This window comes from Notolabrus celidotus, chromosome 5 (assembly GCF_009762535.1).
Source record: "Notolabrus celidotus isolate fNotCel1 chromosome 5, fNotCel1.pri, whole genome shotgun sequence".
In the NCBI taxonomy this organism is placed as follows: domain Eukaryota; kingdom Metazoa; phylum Chordata; class Actinopteri; order Labriformes; family Labridae; genus Notolabrus; species Notolabrus celidotus.
This window is the reverse complement of record NC_048276.1, coordinates 6,079,924-6,094,238: the sequence shown is the minus strand read 5'-3', so window position 1 is coordinate 6,094,238 and position 14,315 is coordinate 6,079,924. Positions and strand designations below refer to the sequence as shown.

The window sequence follows — 14,315 nt, the reverse complement described above, 5'->3', positions numbered from 1 at the left end:
ATTCACAATATTCACACCACATCTTAAGACAGAAAACTGAACTATTTTTAAGAACCTATTATTGAAAACTGTTCATATTTATATGATGTAAAGTACAAAGTTTTCTAATTTCTGTGAGGATATTTTTCTCCTGTCTCCTTAGTCAAGAATAAGAAAAACAGAAGTAAAATTCATCAGATGTGTGCACATTTTCGGCCATTAAAATCTATTCGTCATGCGGCAATGAGATCTCCAACGCCCATTGAACGCAGCACCAGTCACACCCTAATTTGCAGCCCATTGGCTGATTTATGTAATTTTGGGGTTTCCTGATATGGACATGGAGCTCCTATGTTGAACAGGCCATGGAGGGTGCTTTTGAGGCCATGGTGTGTTTACTGAATGTTGTTTAGTGTCTCTGATATGACCCCAATGCTTTCTTCTTGATAAAACTATTGCTGCAGCTTTACTTAAAGCTCTCACTTTAGCCTGAAATCCTGCAAAATAAATGAGCATGTTGGAGACTTTTATTCTGTGAATAGTTATGAACAATTAAAAAACAGCATTATGGACTTGCTCTATTTAAAATCACCAGTTTTGAATAAAAAAAATGAAGATAAAAGAAATCCAAGCCTTGTTTAACCATTTGCATCAGAAGTTTAATTCAATATGTACAACTAATGTATTAAAGCACTGCAATTTGCATTTACGACATTGTGATATTAATCATCTCCTGCTAATGTGTTGATTAATGCAGGTTAGGATACCACACTTCATTTACAGATACAGGACTGACCGCCACCTCCAAGGCTGGGTCAGTAAGCGTACTTGTAATATCTACAATCTGACCATTAAAAACCCATTAATCTCAGTTAACGCACACAATCATCGGCTGGCATGATTTGCTCGATACAGGGATGTCAGAACAAGTCTGTGTACAGCATTCTACTGATTCATTGTGCTGAAATTAAAAGTAGCTTCTAATATTTCCTTTTACACGTTACCCCAAACCCACACCGGGGACAGACTGAAGTGTGACAGAGACAAATCTGGAGGCGTGGTCAGTTTAACAAAGGAGAAACAAAATGGGATAGAAAGACAGTTCTCGGTCAATTCTTGCTTTTTGTGCGTCCTCATGATAATGTCATTAAGACTACTTTCATCCACACAGCTGATTCTGACACATATTACTCAGCAGAATCAGTGGACTGGATTAAAACCATGTAAACATTCAGTAACTTTTTTCTGGAGGAGTGTATAAATGGTGTACTTTTGACTAAGTTGACAACACTGATTTGTAAACAACTTCCTCCTCTTTGAAAACTGACCAACACCCCTTTACATTTAACATTCATAAAGCTCACATTGATGAACTGCTCAGGAGACTGTTCGCTACAAGATACTGGACACAGATGCTGCTTTAAAACCTGTTATAAGTGCTAGTGCAAGAAGGGCTTTGTGTCGTGTTAGATTTTCTTTTGTAACACTTTATGAAAAGACAGTGAGACATGTTTGGACCATGTGATCAGCACTATAAATGTTAACCTTTAAACTCACATCTTTTCCTTGTATCTCAACAAACACTGTTGACAGTTCTATATCATAAAGATAAAAAAATACCAGTTTTTAAATCCAACCTTTAAAATGATAGACAGCCAAAAGAACGAGCATGTAGAGTTAGATTTGTCTACATTAGATGTGTTCATGGATCAGTAACACAGTGGTTGCTACAACCTGCTGAAATAAGACGTTTTAAGCCCACACAGAAAACAGAAGTAAGAAACTAACAAATGAAAGAAAAACAACTTCAACATGTCGCCGTGATGCAGATATCCCAGGCAGTGCGCACTCCAGCTGGTTACACTCTCTACAGATCAGTGTGATGAGGTGCAGTGGTTACTGAGCAGCTCCCCCTGCTGGTTGTTTGGGGTTACTTCAAGGGTGAAGTCTTCATGGGGATCATTACTCTGGATTCCATGTGCTGAATGAGAGGGACTGTGGGACGGGACAGAAACACAGTGAGATACAGGCAGGATTCATTCAAAGGAAATCAAAGGATGCCACTTTAACATGATTAAATAATGCAAGTTGTCATCCAAAACCTAGTGTCTTTATCAATATTCATTTAGGATTAAAATGGGTGTTCCTACAATACTTTAGAACAGGGGTGTCAAACTCATTTCAGTTCAGGGGCCACATACAGCCCAATTTGATCTAAAGTGGGCCGGATCAGTAAAATCATAGCATCATAATAACCCTATAAATAACAAAAACTCAAAATGTTTCCCTTTGTTTTAGTGCAAAAAAGTACAATCTAAAAATGTCTAACGATCTATCTTTTTACATAAACAGCTGTTGTATGTTGACTATTATGGACCCCCCCAGCTCCAGCATGAACAGTGTGCTTGCTGGACAGTGTTGTATGCAGGGGTGTAGTGCTAGTGCTATTAGTGACGGAGCACACCTATGACGTACGCACATGTATGGTAAGCATGCACACGATATGTGGCTCCTTTTTTCGAAAATAGTGGATCCACTGCTCCTGCTTTTTCAAGTTTACATATAAGATAACTTTAGTGTTGATTGGATCTTGAAGTGCTCTAAGAAGTCTACGAATTTCCACCGGATTATACAAACTGCAAATATTCTTTTTGGGGGAAAAAAAAAAGTCCCGGAGCGGCATTCAGGTGTGCTCCGTCAGCAACGTGAATGTATGCGACCCATAGAGGACAAATCTGTAATAGCTGTTACTTTTCTTGAAAAATTGCAGTTAAGTTCTTCTCTGTAATAATTCACTTTTGGAAGTCATCTGCGGGCTGGATTGGAATCCCTGGCGGGCCGATTTTGGCCCGCGGGCCGTGTGATTGACACCCCTGCTTTAGAATCTTCAGCTGAAAATATCATCCATAAGTTATTCTATTGCTTATTTCATTACTAAGCAAAGGACAATTGACCTTAAAGAAGAGTTAAAACAAAATGTTAACTAAGTAGCGAAACATCCTGCTGCAGTTTTCATTGTGGAATAATCTCTTTATTACCCCTCATGCCATTTTGCCTGCTGTTTACACACATTAAAACAGTAGAAACCCATGTTATTGATCTATTTCAAAACTCATTTGGCATACTAAGTATGTACATTCATGTACAGCTAGAAAAGTAAGTAAGTCCAGTTAATAAGTGGCATTGTGAAGTATGACATAATGTTACTCAGTGCTCCACCGACTGTATAAAATATGTCTCAGTGACATTGGTTTCTGGAGAGGCGTTATTAAGACCGACAAGAGCCGGCATCATGTTGGAAATACTGACAACTTAAATTCAAATCAACCTTTTAACAGGCAAGGCAAAACAGCGACATCATGCCAATCTGTCAGTCAACTGACCGCCAACACCCCTTATTATGCAAATAAATACATACGCCTGGGTGAGGTCTTAAAGAATTCCCCCTCCATCTAGTTTATAATAGTAGGAGTAATATCTTTTTAGCCCTGGACTGCATTATAATCATTATTACCGTTGTTTTAGAATCATTTCAATTTTTCATTTTATTCTATCTTGTTTTATTTTTCTGGTATTTATATGATTTTATTATAATGATTTCATTTTTCTGATTATTTTATTTTATTGTAATGATTTTAATTTATTATCCTGGTATTTATCTGATTTCATTTTTATTGATTTTATTGTAACAATTTTATTTTATATTTCTGATATTTCTCCAATTTTATTTTATTTATTTTATTTTGATTTTATTTCATATCACTTTCCTCTATCTGTTTTATCCTTATATTATTTAACCTATTGCTGTTATTTCCTGTCTCTCTGTCTCTCTCTTTTTGTGAAGCACTTTGTGCTGTATGCTTGAATGTATGAAAGATGTTATATCAATAAAAATGAGTCGAGTTGAGTTTCTTGCAATAAAACTTTTTAAAGCTTTATTGTTGTCAGCTGTATACCCTCCGTACATAGGTCACATACTTAAACTTCCCGTTTACTGGCTGTTTCAGTTATATCACCACCATAACACAATCCACTGAAAGAGGAGGTATGATGAAATGGTTCAGCGCTATGAGAACTGTAAGGATAGAGAAACGTCTTACCAGTATAATAAACAACCTCGTCCCAGCCTTCACGCGCCCACGCTGCATTTCTGATGTTTTCTCTGGACTGGAGATCTTTGTAAGCTGAAATAAAAAACAGAAACTCACATTTTGTACAACTTTTATCTACATCAACAAAACCTTACCTCATGTCACCATTAGAATAACAAAGGGCTTCATTCTGACTCATTTCTATTTGCACATATCAGATAAGATGTTTCCACTTTACGTCCTTAAAGTATGAGAACGTGTCATGGGGACATAATGATGCTGTAGTTACTTAAAGCACATTTATGTCCCCTACAAGTGAATATTCCTTTGTCTGTATTGTTCTCCAAATACAATGCAGCACACCTCACTTGACCTGGAAACACTGCATACCCCATAAATGGTGAACGGTGTACAGACTTCCAATCTGTGAGAAAAAGCCGCCCACTGCCTCCTGGTTCTGCTGACGGATCTCAATCGCACGTGCCCTGCAGAGCAGAAGAGTCATGTCACCAAACAACAAGTCAAACAGCTCGTTATCAAAGGGGGTTACCACTGGCATTCACCGTCATCCCAATAATGAATTACATAAAACATACAATCTGATGTTACCAATTAAACACCATCATGTTTTATAATTACATAAACAATCACATATGTACATGCTACATATCAAATGCAGGGTAAAGGGAACTATGCTTCAGATTCATGAATGATATGTAACAGATCCAGTCATGCTTTGGAGTCATGCAAAGATTGTGTAGCCAATAAGTACCGTTTACTCATATTCATCTGCTACAGTCTGTAAAACCAATAAAATCACATTTCAGTGAGGAAGTGTTTTACACATGATGAAGGGACATTTGAGGATGTAACAAAATATGGTGAGTGTCTCAGACTGATTATCAAAGTGGATCAAACTAACTGACTGTTAATGTGGAAACTAAAAACAGGAGACAGATTAAGAGTTTTGCTTTACCAGTAATTTCCCCACTCGATCATCGTCCCAGGCTGAAACCAGAGAGTGAAGAGGAGAGATGAGAAGAATGAGACCACAGCAGCAGAGAAGAATGTTCTTGCATGAGACTAGGAGTATGGTGAAATAATTACCCTTAGCTGGTATGATCGGAGCTCGTAGATGTTGGGTCCTTCACGAGGGCCGGGTTCACCCCAGAAACTGAACTCCAGCAGCAGCTGGTTCCTGCGAGAAAGCAGCATCTTCCCCCTCTCGTTCCTGTAGTCCAGAAACTTCTACAGAAGGGACAAACAGCAACTCAGGTCTCAGTTAGCAGGCCAGATCAAGACAATAACATCAGCGAGATCAGCAGCACATCAAGAAATATCAGACTATGTAGGCAAATTAACATTTCAGACACTACAGAATAAACTCTTCTTATAAGAAATGGACAATATTTACTGTTAACCTAAAAAGGAAGCAAATAAAGTATCAAACTTCTGTCATTTAAAACAAATACACATCAAGGATAAAGCAAGACTGGCTCCAATAATCGATCCGGACTTTTTTATAGTGAAACATCAACATTTGGTAAAGAAAGTTCTGACATAAGAGCAGCAAAGTGTATTGCATCATTAACAGTAAGAGACTGCGTGCTGTAACATTTTGTTTGTCTTCTCATGACGTTGTGTTGACTCTGCAGAAGTTTGTGTATAGCGGCCTCCTTTCCAATTGTGTTTGGTCAATTTTGTGTTGTTGGTGTGTATATTGACATGTGGGTCCATGTGTGCGCCCGTGTAGATGTATATGTGTGTATGCTAGGGCTGTCAAAATTGCTCCAAAATGACGTTCGAATATTCGCTCTAAAAAAATCTCATTGGTTTGAACCATTCGAATATCTATATTTGCGCATTATGTCAATAACAGGTGGACAAACTGATACAAGGAGACATAACTACTTGTATATGTATTTTTATTTAAGATATAACATGCCTAAAACATACCAACACTTACAAAACAAGTAAAGGACCTAATGGTCTATACTGAAACACTTTTAAGACTGTTGACCTCTCGCTCGCTCGCCCCCCTCTCTGTGCGTAAAGCGCTGAGTGAGTGCTGAACAAGACTTGTGCAAACAATTAAAGGTCCTGACTCTTGTCCCTAATATAGGCAGGCTTCATTCAGTGATTGAAGCAAATATTATTAACATTAATTGAAGTTAAAAACGAAAAAGTTGTCCACTTACATTCTTGGCGCTTGTATAAAAAAAAGAGGAAAAACTGCATTTTATCCTAGTGTCACTGATTGTTGGGCTCTTTTAGTCCACTGTTAATGTAGGGTCTTAGGCCAGACAGGTTATTTGTCAAAAACAAAAAACACGAGACAGTCCACATGTGAAGAAGACAGTCCACATGTGAAGAAGACAGTCCACATGTGAAGAGGCCCGATCTCTTTTTATTCACTATGTTCCCAGCGGAGGAAAAGACGCGTTCAGAGCGCACTGAGGATCCGGGGACGGAAGGATTTCTCTCTGCCGTCTGCTTCACGCTGTGCATGTGTGACTCCTGTGACCTGTACCTGACCTGTCAGGCAGTGTGCACTCTCGCAAAGCAGCTGCTGATGTGTTTTTTTTCCACAGTCGAAATATAAATTTTCACAATCGAATCTCTGTTTTTTTTTAATATTCAAATATATATTCGAATTTAGAATATTCGTTGACAGCCCTAATGTATGCTTGTGTGTTTCTGCGGGCATGTATATGTGTGCACTTGTGTGGACGTGCCTGTGCTTGTGCATGTCTGTGCAGGCAGATGTATGTTGGTATGGATAATGGGGTACATGTTTCTAGATGAGGGTGTCCAATTATTCCATGACCACTCAATTGAGTATAATATGTGAATAAGAATGTGAGAAAAACAAATTAAGTCTATGATCATAAGAGCAGCAAAGTAACAATCTGATCTAACAGCTGATAAATCACAGTTCAAGATAATTCAGTGAATCCTTGAGTTTGAAGAAAGTCTGTAGGAACATTTTTCCCAAACTGATGATAAACCAAACAGTTACCTTATTACTCCTGAGTTTGTTCATGACTTCAGTGAGAGCTGGGTATCCTCCCCGATATCTCCACAGGTGAACTAGAATAGAAGAAGCAGGAAATCAAAAAGAATGCAGCTCTTGAGTTTATCTCAGTGTTTCTTTCTTTTTAAAAACTGTAGTTCAATTATAAATCTTTCTTCACCAGATATTCCAAAATAACATCAACTTCCCACCACACCAACATCTGGTAAAAGTTAGACTCTGACTCAAATATGCTCGAGTTAATTAAAAATGGCTGCAATGATTTATTTATATGAAGTGTTTTGAATGAATTAAATCAAACCCAGCTGCTACATTACATGTAATAGCATCCACATGAAAGTGAATACTACCAAAAACCTAGCTACGGTACAGGATAATGCTGGTATTATGAGTTTAGCTGAGGAACAAAAACAGCAATTTAATCAAACAATCATTGCTGAAATCTGCCAGTGTAACAAAACTTCACATGAAAAAGTGTCTGTGTGATGTGCTAATCTTGTAATGTAAATGTCACTGTCCCTGTTTCCCATCTAAGCTGTGTTTTCTTGCTCTTCTTTCCATCGTATGCAAGTCATTTACATACCTTGTTATTACCTTACAGCTGAAATATGTTTGGTTTTTTTAAATCAATTTAAATGTAACTTATTTATTTGTATTCTTCATTTTTTATCTTGTGTAATTTGTTTAAAGTTGTGAACACTTATTTAGGGCCATTTGTTGTCAATACTACTGTGCTGTTATAAAAGAAAATATATAAATAAAGTGTTCAAAAAGTAAATAAATCAATAAAAAGTGACGTGTCTTTGCTGGAAGTCGTCGATTTTATTTTCTACATCATTATAGGTTAATTCTAAATGACAAAACAGACATTATGGAATCATGAAGTGTCTGAAATTGTCAAATTGTTTGACATCTTGAACATCAGCATTTCAAAGCTCAAAGATTTCCCGTTTACAATCACAAAGAGTAAACAGAAACTACAAATCTTTAACGCCCGTGATTCTCTGACACGCTAGGACGCTTCACATTATTGCTACGCTGATAACACACGTTACAGAATATCTCTGAGGCACTGCTATCTTTCTGTGCTGTTATGATGTTTTTAATTGTCTGTGTTGAAGTTCTAATTTTAGACCACATGCTCTTCACAAGCAGGTATATCACCTGCACATGTGCACAGTAACCTTTACAGACTGAGCGTCACTGACGTCCTCACCTGCCTGATCCTGTTCTCCGTACCACGTGTTCCAGGTACCCACAAGCTCACAGGGGTATTCAGGGTCAGCGTGAATGGAAGGCAAGACGTCCTCACTGAAGAGACAAACCATACGCCCAACACAAAGAGAAATATGTAAGAGGAGGGTTGACATTTGAAAAGTGCACTAAAGCAGTGAATCAAAAAGTACTTCTTACCAGAGTTCATTATAATCATCGAGGCACTCAGGCTTGACATTGTGAACTGAAAAGAAAGAGATCACAACATGAATCAAGGATGAAAATTAAAGAAATATCTGTCATAAAGCAAAACAAAGCAGAATCAGGAACGTCACAGAAAGTCACAAACAACACATACACTGTATTTTGTAGAGATTATTGTCTTCCTTCTTGGCGAGGAGGTGAGAGTGAGCATCTTTTCGGGGGTCAACCTTTCGGACAAAGAGAGATTTGAACCAGCTGTCTTCCCGGAAAGCTGAGAGGCTCCTGTTGTAAATCAAAGCACATGGATCGGGTATTAGTCTGAGAAACAATGACAACACATCATCCTCACAATGACAGAAAACTGCACCAACAAGTGCAGATCCAGTTATGCAGCCTGTCCTCTAATTTAACTGTGGTTTCACACTTGTGACCTGCTCCGACCTGCAAGAAAGCTCAATTAGACATTTAAACTGGTCTATTATCAAGTTGTATCTGCTCTGGTGTGAGTGCTGTTGGCTTGATGGCCTGAAATCTGCAGCAAAGGTGTTCAGTTCCAGCTATAATTAAAACTGGCTCCTCTTATGCCTCTGGAAGAAAAAAACCTAGGTCATTTTAAATGCACGAGGTGGCAGTGTGTACCAGTCAGCCAATGACACCTGCAGCAAACTGGAGACCTTCACAGAGTAAACAATCAATGCATTATAGACACACACACTCAGGAGGCCAGCAGCAGTGACTCCTATAAGCTGCTGAGCATACTGCACATAAGCAGAGGATTAGTTCACAGGGACTCATAAGACGACTACCTACACAAGTGCTTTGTTTTCTTTAATAAGCTTAATTTATAAGTGTCAAAAAGCAATCCATTATATGTGGATGTTGTTGTTTTCATCAGATAAACACAACTTTTATTTCTAATTCTGATCATTCAAAGTGAGTTCAGTGCATCTCCAAATATAGATCACACTTTGACCTTATAGTTAGCTTTCAGACACACACCTGCTGATCACAGGCACGGTGTAAACACTCATCAAAACAAGGTCTGATTGGCTGCATTCTGACCTTGGAGTTGCTTTAAGTTTACAACTTTGAGAAACTCATGCAGAGTTGTTGTTATTTCTGCACACTAAGACTGCAACTGCACGCACTAACTTGTAAAAATAATACTTTTGGTTACAACTCACACCACACAGCCGTGTTATCCTGCAGGGTGATAACGAGCATTAGCAGAAAGTTAGCAAGTCTAGACTTTGAGTACGCAGGTATCATGCGTCCCTGTGTTAGCCTTAGCACTTAGCATATGCACTTTGTCATTGTACAAACTCCTCAGGAGCCAAATACACTTCAAAGCACTTCTTCTGCATCCACACCAACACATTAAACTCTCTAAAGTCTAACCTTACTACCACAGAGACTTGTCCATGCCCCTGCAGCCCGTGTTTCCTTAGTTTCAGGCCTGTTCCAGCTCTCTGAAGGACTCGAGCCGCCATCTTTCCCCTGAGCCTGCTGTCAGTTGGAGGGTGTGAGAAGTTGCGGGCTGCGGCAGTCCAACTCGTTCCCCATGGAGCTGACTTAACAACCCCAGGTTCACCTGATGTACCTGGATGAACTGTCATTAAGTTGTATGGTTGTAAACAAGGGGAACAAATGTCAGTGTGCATGCATAATATTGTATTTTATGTGGTGAATAAAGTATAGCAGAAAGTTTCATGTTCTCAACTCAACTTTATTGATATAACACCTTACATATATAAGAACCTGCAGCCCAAAGAGCTTCACAGAATAACAGACAGATAACAACAGCAATGGTAAAATTAGAAAAGGCATGATTATATATAAAATGCTTAAAAATAAAATAAAGACAATACAGTAAAATTTATAAAATAAGTAATAGTGGAAAGAAAAGTTAAAAATAAGGTAGAAGATCAGATTAATATACAAGAAATATACAGATACATAAATAATTAAATAAGATACATATATATTAAAGCAATAATTCAGATAATAGTTATTTAAAAAAATAATGGAAATAGTAAAAATAATAATGTTCCATCTTACAATGTTACAATGTCATTTAGCAGATGCTTTTATGCAAAGCGACGTACATACAAGAACATGAACAACACAAGCAAAGATCTAGACAAGAGGAAACAAGATCAGTAAGAGAAACAAAGTGCTTCAAGTCCATTTGGGTGCAGGTACTGCCAAGCAGTGTGAAGGCAATGCACAAAAGTAAATAAGGATATTTTTTTTTAATAATAAAATAAGGAGCATCTACAATGAAGCAACCAAACCCTTTAAGACCTTCCATTATCCTCATCAACAATTAACCTCACCACAATAATGACCAAAGTACCAAGTGCTGGGTCACTAAGGAGCTGAACACAGATTCCCAGAGTAGAGCAGGACAGTGAGAGTCAACTGTAGCTGGAGGACATGATCTGCCACTGGGGACAACAGTAGAGAACAGTCTAGCCAAGTGCATACTGCTTCCTTAAGAGTTGGGTCTTTAGCTGTCTTTTGAAAGAAGGGACTGGAGTTGACGAATGGAGTTGGCCAATTCATTCCACCATTTAGGGACAACAGAAGAGAAGAGTCCAGCTAGTGATTTTGAGGCCTTATATGCTGGAAGCACTAGGTGCTTTTCAGATCTGTTCCATCTGTTATTAAATTATGCTTTTACATATGAATTTAAAATTAAGTAATTTTAATATGCATATATCTTATACTTAATTAGAACTTTCACATGCCTTAAAATAAAACACTGTCCCTAAAAGTTACATATTGAATATTACATGAAAATTGATTAAATAGAAAAACTGATTACTAAATAAGGAAAGTGAGCATTATGGGTTAACATTTTTTTTTATAGCATCTTAGTTTCTTTTACTGGTTTATTATTTTAGTGTTTTTTCATCTGAGAAATGTATTTTATTTTGGTGATTTTAATTTCCTGTGTTGAGTTTTAACATCTTATTTTACCTCCAGTGTAAACACCCCTCTTGGTGTAGTGACAGTGGCCCGTCACTACACCAAGAGGGGTGAGCAAGGGAGTTGGATTTTGGGGATATTTTTTCGCAAGTCATTTGTTTAATATATTTAGATTTTTTTGTATGTTTAGTATTTCTTTAGTTTGTTTGGTGATTAGGTAGCACTGTGGGCACCTGAGGTTATTTAGGTAGGTAGGTGGCAGAAGGCCATCATGCACCGGGTAGGCCTATGGTTCTTTACCAGCTCAAGAAAGGCAGCAGGAGCCATAATTTTCTTTGTTTGCTTGTTTGCCATCCAAAAAAATAAACCATTAGAGAAGCTGAACTTTTGAATGGACATTGGAATTATTTCCCCTGGGTAGATTATATCCCCATGGTGCATCAGTGACACTTTACGTTTGAGTTTGATATTGGTTTTTGAAAATTGCATTTGTGAAGTTACACATGCATGTAAGAGTGAGTTTTTCATTTTAGAATACATTTCAAACAGATCTTTAGCCTCAAAGTAAACAGATATGAACAGCCTGCATACATGTTTGTTAATTACATCAGTCTTATTGGCAAGATTTATGAATACCTCAGAAGTATTTCATAAATCCAAAATGACCAGAGCAGGCAGTGATGTAGTTGGCTCACCATAATGATTATAAGTGCATTGATTTCTTTTGTATATATTTATTTTTTACATGGACACACAAACAGAAACTTCATTACATAGTAATATATAAGCTAACATTACTGGGTATAAAAGGAAGCAGATTTCTGTCATGAAGAGAGAGTTTGTTCTGGAGGTGAATCCGCTCCACTTGTCGCAGCAGTGATGTTGAGCTTTTGTAGTTTTTCTGTTAACGTAGTTTCTTCTTCCAGATTCAGCGAAAGATCAGTGAGAGGCTCCATGAACTCAGTTCCTGCAACCTTCTTCCCTGTCAGTGGGTCAACCACCCGACCAACCTTATACACGACTTCCACCAGTTCATGTTTCACATGTTTGGACCTGGCCTCAGGGAGAGCCTTAAGAAGGACAACATCTCCTACAGTGCACTGCTGCAAAGCATCATGGGCAAAGTAGGTCTTCCTCTTGTTGTAGTACTGTGGGGAAGAGTAGACAAGACACGAATCAGTGAAATTAAAGACATTTGTTAGTATAAAGTTGGATTAGATCTTAGGTAATCACAGTTGAAAGGCTCACCTTGAGCAGGTAGGGGTCCAGCACCAGCCTTGTGACTCTCACTTTGGCAGTTTTCATCATCTTGGTCCCCACTACTTTGCCGATGATCCATTTGGCATGGATTGATGCAAGCTTGGTCGACATCCTGGTAAGCTCTTGAACACCTTGTAACATTAGACATAAGAACAAATAATACATTATATGACACATATGACCAGATGAGGCTTGGCTCCTTGTTAGTTGTCTATATAACCCACTGTAATCCAACAATGTGTGTTCTATGTGTTTACAATGAATCAATAGTGGAATTAAAGTCTCAGTCTCCAGTTTCTGCAACACACAAAACCTTTTGACTTATCATAAAACTGCTAAAAACAATATAAGCAGAACAGCAGAAGCCAACACTATGTTAGCCAGGCTACAGCAAACGTTAGCTTAAACTTCACTGAGGCGTTAAATCAAAGCAGGAATCACAAGTTACGAAGTCTTAACTTTACATTGATGCAGATTCAAACTAAAGATATGACACAAAGAATTAACTCACCGAAACAAGGTGTACAGAATATATAAGGAAGGTCAAAAATCCTTCAGAAAGACGGCTACTCCATGCTGCTTGGCTTGTTTTGATGACGTAACTACGGCAGCCTATGAGGGACGAATAGGGCGTTGCGAGTTTTAGAAAAATGAAGTGAGCGTTATTTGAGTGGACTGAACTCCAGTTAAAATATCATGTTTCTTTATGTTTGCTAAGACAGAAAAGTTTGTTAATGATCAAATATATATTCATACTTTGTGCCCATGTGCAATATTGTAAACAGTGTAAACTGTGGTCATATGATCTCTTTATTTCCTCCTGGACATGTATTTTACTTATTTTTAGTCTTTTATATTACTCTTGTTGTTGCTGTTATGGACCTATGAGTCTGAAATAAGGTATATCTATCTATCTGTCTGTCTGTCTGTCTGTCTATCTGTCTGTCTGTCCATCCATCCATCCATCCATCTATCCATCTATCTATCCATCTATCTGTTGTAATTTAATCCAAAACCTAATTATTATTACAGTATATTCATCTGCTAAAATGTTCACTCTGGCTTTGGCACACGGATTTATGTCTTAAAACAGTACCTTTATACTTCTTTTCACAGATAATAATTGTCTTTAGAATTTTTATATTTAAGTTTCAACATTATTGTGCCTACTGTCTTGTTGTTAAGTACAGGTGTTCCTATGGAGCCAAAACGATGACTTTAATGTTTGGTATTGAAAACACACCCTGAAACTGAAATAGGAAACATTGGCATTGAAACACGTGTTTTGTAAAAAAAATTGTGTTGGCATCAAAACATGTATTGGCATTGGAAACATTTTGCTGGAGTTAAAATTATGGACATATTTTTTCATTTTTATACATTTTTGCATTCTGATGTGTTTTTAAATAAAATAATTGTATATTTATCTGATGTCACTGTTTTATCAATGACATTTTATATTTTCCTTTTTAATTTTAGGCTCCACATGTTCCAATCACCTTGTCAAATTCCTTGTGTGTGTGAGCTCACTTGGCAATGAAGCTTTCTTGAAACTTGAATATATATTTTAAGCTAGGTTGTATCTGTTCCTTCTTGAACCA

General features: G+C 37.6%; 2 protein-coding genes across 3 annotated transcripts; both read right to left on the bottom strand.

The window, feature by feature from the left end:
• Positions 1-616: 616 nt before the first annotated feature.
• Positions 617-10,092, bottom strand: LOC117812996 (protein NipSnap homolog 2-like). 2 transcript variants are annotated; one of them, XR_004631306.1, is made up of 10 exons: positions 9,922-10,092; positions 8,678-8,805; positions 8,518-8,563; positions 8,321-8,415; positions 7,090-7,160; positions 5,178-5,318; positions 5,047-5,078; positions 4,434-4,555; positions 4,080-4,163; positions 617-1,974 (listed from the first exon to the last, which is right to left on the bottom strand). XR_004631306.1 is itself a non-coding variant. In XM_034684013.1 (10 exons), the coding sequence occupies exons 1-10, from the start codon at positions 10,011-10,013 to the stop codon at positions 1,910-1,912; spliced, it is 849 nt and encodes a 282-aa protein (XP_034539904.1). In that variant the 5' UTR covers positions 10,014-10,090; the 3' UTR covers positions 617-1,909. The 2 variants fall into 2 exon arrangements, 1 of the variants encoding a protein (XP_034539904.1); XM_034684013.1 differs by having other exon boundaries at positions 4,461-4,555; positions 9,922-10,090.
• A 2,076-nt stretch (positions 10,093-12,168) lies between these two features.
• mrps17 (mitochondrial ribosomal protein S17) lies at positions 12,169-13,360 on the bottom strand. The gene is made up of 3 exons (XM_034683643.1): positions 13,226-13,360; positions 12,703-12,845; positions 12,169-12,602 (listed from the first exon to the last, which is right to left on the bottom strand). The coding sequence occupies exons 2-3, from the start codon at positions 12,823-12,825 to the stop codon at positions 12,279-12,281; spliced, it is 447 nt and encodes a 148-aa protein (XP_034539534.1). The 5' UTR covers positions 12,826-12,845; positions 13,226-13,360; the 3' UTR covers positions 12,169-12,278.
• Positions 13,361-14,315: the final 955 nt, after the last annotated feature.

Coding starts and splice junctions, on each gene's coding strand:
- LOC117812996 (XM_034684013.1), bottom strand. CDS start 10,013: ATGGCGGCTCGAGTCCTTCAGAGAGCTGGAACAGGCCTGAAACTAAGG. Junction 8,416..8,517: donor GATGATTATAATGAACTCTG/GTAAGAAGTACT, acceptor TTGTCTCTTCAG/TGAGGACGTCTTGCCTTCCA. Junction 1,975..4,079: donor CGAGGTTGTTTATTATACTG/GTAAGACGTTTC, acceptor CCCGTCCCACAG/TCCCTCTCATTCAGCACATG.
- mrps17 (XM_034683643.1), bottom strand. CDS start 12,825: ATGTCGACCAAGCTTGCATCAATCCATGCCAAATGGATCATCGGCAAA. Junction 12,603..12,702: donor TGGACCCCTACCTGCTCAAG/GTGAGCCTTTCA, acceptor TCTTCCCCACAG/TACTACAACAAGAGGAAGAC.